Below are 4,616 nucleotides of genomic sequence, written 5' to 3'. Positions count from 1 at the left end.
TCTGGGCTACTTCTTCTGTGTGCTTTATTCCACTCTTCTCAATGTGGTTCTGCTGAGCGTGCTTCTCTTCCTCCTCATTATAGGCCTAGCTCTAACAGCTGCTTTTCAGTCAACTGCTGTGAAGACCAGAGCCTTGACTAACACTGAAACCAAACCCTCATCCCAACCTAAATGGGGGTCGTGTCCCACATGCTGCGGTTTGGCACTCTTCCTGATCAGTCTCATGAGAAGCTTTGTGAGAGTCCCCTAACAGAGCTGCCCATAAATGTGTAATTAACGGTCTTAAATAAAGAAGCCAGAATATACACTTGGTTTTATTTATTTATTTGTTGATCTGCATGAAGTCAGGTGTTCTCCCCTTGAAATGAAACATGCCATGTGGCTGCTGGCCCTGCTGTGCCTTCTCTCCTGTGGCTTGTTTCTTTAAACACAAATCGACACCTATGCTTAGCTGCGTTTAAATGGACACAGTGGGGAACTTTGTAATTGTGTTTGTGTTTTATAGTTTACCATAAATTCAGAGTTGAGCACAATACTGGATTGCTGGAGAAACCCCATGCCTGCACGTTCTAATCCCTCAACTCCAAGTAGTTTGGTGGTGCTATGATGCTATTCCTCAAGAAAAGTAACACTTCATATTTTTACCACTTTCCTGTCACTTTTTTATTTTTTCCTACTCATGAGGAACTTTCCATCCTACTCTGGAAGTACTTTAAGGAGTAGAGCTTTGCTCGAGTATCTATTTGAACATGCTGATAGTAGCAGTCCCCATCACCACCGCTGTGACTGCGATCTCCAAGCAGAAGTGTAGGAATTACTTAACTTCCGAGTGCAAAGGAGGCGCATTAGGAACTGATCTCTGGGCATTTGGCTGTAGCCCAGGATGTGACAGACTCTCTGACCAAACTGGTTATGAAAGAAAAGGCGTGCTTCAGCCCTGTCATGCTTTCCCGTATCAGGGGAGGTCCTTGCAATAGGTGCCCTACAAGCAATGCTGTAGGTGCTGGTTTTCTCAGAGGTGCGGTACAGAAGTCTGCCTGGCAGCAGTATCACAGGGCTCTCCAAAGGGGGAAGAATTGGGCTTCTGCTCGGAGTGCTGGGCAGCCTTCGGGAGCACGTGAGCTTCTTGTCCTCACCAAACCCAGAAGAGCAGCTTTCCCTTCTGCAGGAAAGTGGGAGGAGAAGCAGCAGCATGTTTTAAGTGTTATTGTTTTCTCCCTGAGATAAAAGGAGAAAGTATCTATTTCAAGACAGTCCCACAGATCTCACCAGTAAAAGCAGTAGCTGTTCAGGGATGTCTCAAACACACCACTGATCAGTTACTCTTGTGTAATTTTGCCCTCTACCCAGCGGTGGCCAAAGTGCTCTGCCAAACCGATTTGCAATTTCTCCCCCCCTTCTTTTCTAACTGAGAGTGCCTACAGGGATGTTTTGGGTTCTGTATTGCAAAAGTTTTCTAAGGCACAGCATGCCCACCTTCCTACATCTTTGTCAAGCCTTATCTAATCCTTTTAGTAAACAGCCTACCGTTCTCTGAAGGCTGTAAATACAAGCTCTTAGACTGTTTTGTGGGGTTGGATCGGGGCAGGGGGTGTGTTATGTACAGGCCCATGAAAGCATCTTTGTTCTATTAAAGCCTTTCCTAAATGAGAGTTGCTTAGATGAATGTTTACAGTAATGCAAAGAAGAATTTAGGCAATTGCTGTGAATGTTCCCTTTGGTTCTCCTGCACTGGTGATTATGTTTGTGTACATTTGGATCCCAGGAGGTTCTCCTGGAATATCTGCTTTGGCCACCTCTGCAACAGAGTGCAGGTATCTACGAAAACAAATGTGATGGGCAAATCAGAAGGTACTCCTGGAGCACAGGAGCAGATAGCAAGTTTTGTGGCTCTCTTGTTAGGTTTAAGATTACTGCCAGGAGAAGGAAGATTTCTGCTGAGATTACAGAAGCCCAGGTAAACTATTTGGGGACAACCTCTCTTGTTTTGCCGTAGTTTTTAAAGCAGCAGATGGCAGTTGATGGACCTCTAGATGAATTGGTGAAGTCTGCGTTCTTGCTCAGTTGCGAAGGCTAGGAAATCCATACACCACTACCTCTTGTCCTTGTGGGCCGCGTAAGAATGTAATCCAGAGCGTACCAGTGGAATGACAGCAGATAAGGATGAGATTTCTTACATGTGCTATTTAAATCTACTTTCCTTATAACGTAGTAAGCAAAGTATTGGGGATTTTGGATGGGTTGATTTCTCTGGGCTCCTGGATTCCAACACTAGCTCAGAGAACTCCTACACGTGGAGACCTACATCCTCACTCTTTCCCCGTTTGTCAGGGGGGACCAGTTTCTAGAACTCACTCATCTGCTCTGGGGTACACGGCAGAGAAAAGCGATGTAGGGCTGGCAAAAGCTGGTGGTGCTTGCCTGCAGTGAGTGCCAAAGATGACAAAGCAATTGGGTAATAGCTGACTGTGCTAGTCAGCCAGAAGGATGGGGCATCTGAAAGGCAGTTTCATCGGGACTGGCTCAACTATCCATTCACCTCTTCTTCAGCCTCCTTGCCCTCTGCTGTAACTCTTGCATCCTTCTGGCAATATTAATGTTTCATTTCTTCCAGTCAGAAGCAGGTTCATCCCAGGACTGCTTATCAAGGCACAGCAACAAGTAGGACGGGCGGCAACAGGCGGCTGTGGTTCCTGCTGTCGGATGCAAAGGAGCTGTTACGCAAGGAGAGATGCGAAGGTAGGAGCCCTGCCTGCAATCGCAGGCGTGCGTCAGCATTGCGCCAGCACGAGTGATTTCTGTATTAGTGCACACCTCCAAACGGCACGTGAGCGTGTGTGCAGGGCTGGTAGAGTCTCTGCTGGAGGTGGCTTTTCGCCGCTTAGCTTTGTTTCTGTGCGCATCTGCGATGCTGTTCAGGGCTACTGGAGCTCCCAGGCCCGTTTTTAAACACTGTCTTGGCCCTGTATGCTCAGGGAGCGTCAGAACTGGGTTCCCTGAGAGAAGGAGAAAGGTATTGGGTGAACATGGAGCCATGGCCCCAGCAGCTGGGTGCCACCCTGGTACTGAGGGAATCTGGCCTTTGCTCCCAGATGGCGAAATCCAAATTGCTTTACGTGCCTGGTTCTGCTGTACTTTGCCTCTTGCTTTGGCTGCTATTTTGCTATCAGTTGGATGAGCATCTCCGCCTGTCTTCTGCGACTTCGTTGACTGCAGTTTTCTCAACTGCCTTCACTTCTTACACAGGAAGGGAGCAGGGAGTTGTTTTGGAGGGTTTATCGTAAGGCAAGAACTCGGTTTGCCTGACTTGCTCTTTTCTTCCACTGTTTCACCTCAGTTTACCTGTTCAGCCTCAAATGTGCAGGGCCAGATTCCTCCCTCTTCTGTCCCCAGTCTGTTTTCTTTGCTCCAGCCTTTGTGGTAGCTTGTCTCCAGGACTAGAAAAGGAGCTGGTATTTTCTGTGCTAACAAAGTGAGCATTGTAATGCAGTTGCAGAGTGGGTGGATGTGATTGCCGACAGACGTATTCCTTCTGCTGGGGTGTGGATTAAAGCTCAAGGTGACTTTGTTCCTGCATAAATTCACTAACTTTCCCCGGGGAACTGAAGGGGCAGGGTTGGGAGGGGAGAAGTATGATAAATGAAAGTGTCGGAAGGAAATGCACTTACATAGCACGCACTACCAAAGCATAAATGCGTGCTCTGTGAGGAACTTTCAACATAGCTTAAGGTAGCACTCCGTGGATTGAAAAAACCCAGGACGATGTTTAGCTGAGAAGTTGAGCGCGGCTCTCTGCAGGCTGCTATCCCAGTGTAATTGCCTGGGTAAGTGGATTAGCGAGCAGCAGCGTGGCTTGTTTGGGGTTAGGCAGGCTCTGAGGGCACTGTTCCTCACAAGAGGATGAGATGGAGGCAGGCAGCCTTTGCTGCTCTCTACCAGTCAGACCTGTTCGACACTGAAAGCTGTGGCAGACGGTTGGGTTGTCATCGCGTGGGCTCCCTGGGAAGGGTCCCATGGAAACAGTTCCTTTCAGAGCTATCGCTTGTCCTTATCTGCCACGAGGTGGGTATGGTGACAGCAAATCACATCTTGGGACACTTCTTCTCTGCCTACGTTGCCATGGGAATCGGCGTCTTCTGCAGCTTTGTCTTCTGTGAAAAAAGAGAAGTATTGTTACCTCCCCTGGCTTACCCACCCAAATGTGCCAAGGATGAGGGGGTTGTGGTCAGCCACATCGTGCTGGAGGCAAAACGTTCGTGTCAGGGACGGGGCTGCCAGGTTGCTTGTATTAAAATCTCACCTGGCCAGGCTTGTCCTTCTGCAGTAGTTAACCACATCTACATTACAGGGTGGTGATGCAGAGCACGAAGCGGTGAGGCACGCTGGCCCAGGTAGCCCTGCTCTCGTCGCCCTGGGTGTTGGACACAGACCTATCTGGCCTTGCCAGCGTAACAGGGCTGGGACCTGCCCTTGCACCCGCTTCACGGTTCGGTAGAAGAATCTGGGTCACGCAGACGTCTGACATGCCAAAACGTGATGTCGCTTCAAAAGTCTGGCACAGCCCAGGGCTTCGAACGCCCATCCAGCGGGGACTCAGGTGGGGTCCCCTGCCTTGG

At 49.0% G+C, this 4,616-nt stretch overlaps 1 protein-coding gene across 3 annotated transcripts in view; it reads left to right on the top strand.

Annotated features, from left to right (window-relative positions):
- Positions 1 to 4,616, top strand: part of LOC115352429 — a 40,575-nt gene that overhangs the window by 13,434 nt on the left and 22,525 nt on the right. Inside the window, exons 2-3 of one of the 3 annotated variants that reach the window (XM_041129572.1) lie at positions 1,637 to 1,814; positions 1,903 to 2,739. In XM_041129572.1, the coding sequence (XP_040985506.1) occupies positions 2,704 to 2,739 (36 nt within the window). In that variant the 5' untranslated portion in view covers positions 1,637 to 1,814; positions 1,903 to 2,703. The other 2 variants (XR_005934231.1, XR_003927145.2) reach the window with 2 other exon arrangements.

Source organism: Aquila chrysaetos, chromosome 17, assembly GCF_900496995.4.
Source record: "Aquila chrysaetos chrysaetos chromosome 17, bAquChr1.4, whole genome shotgun sequence".
In the NCBI taxonomy this organism is placed as follows: Eukaryota; Metazoa; Chordata; class Aves; order Accipitriformes; family Accipitridae; genus Aquila; species Aquila chrysaetos.
This window is presented reverse-complemented; position numbering and strand designations above follow the sequence as displayed.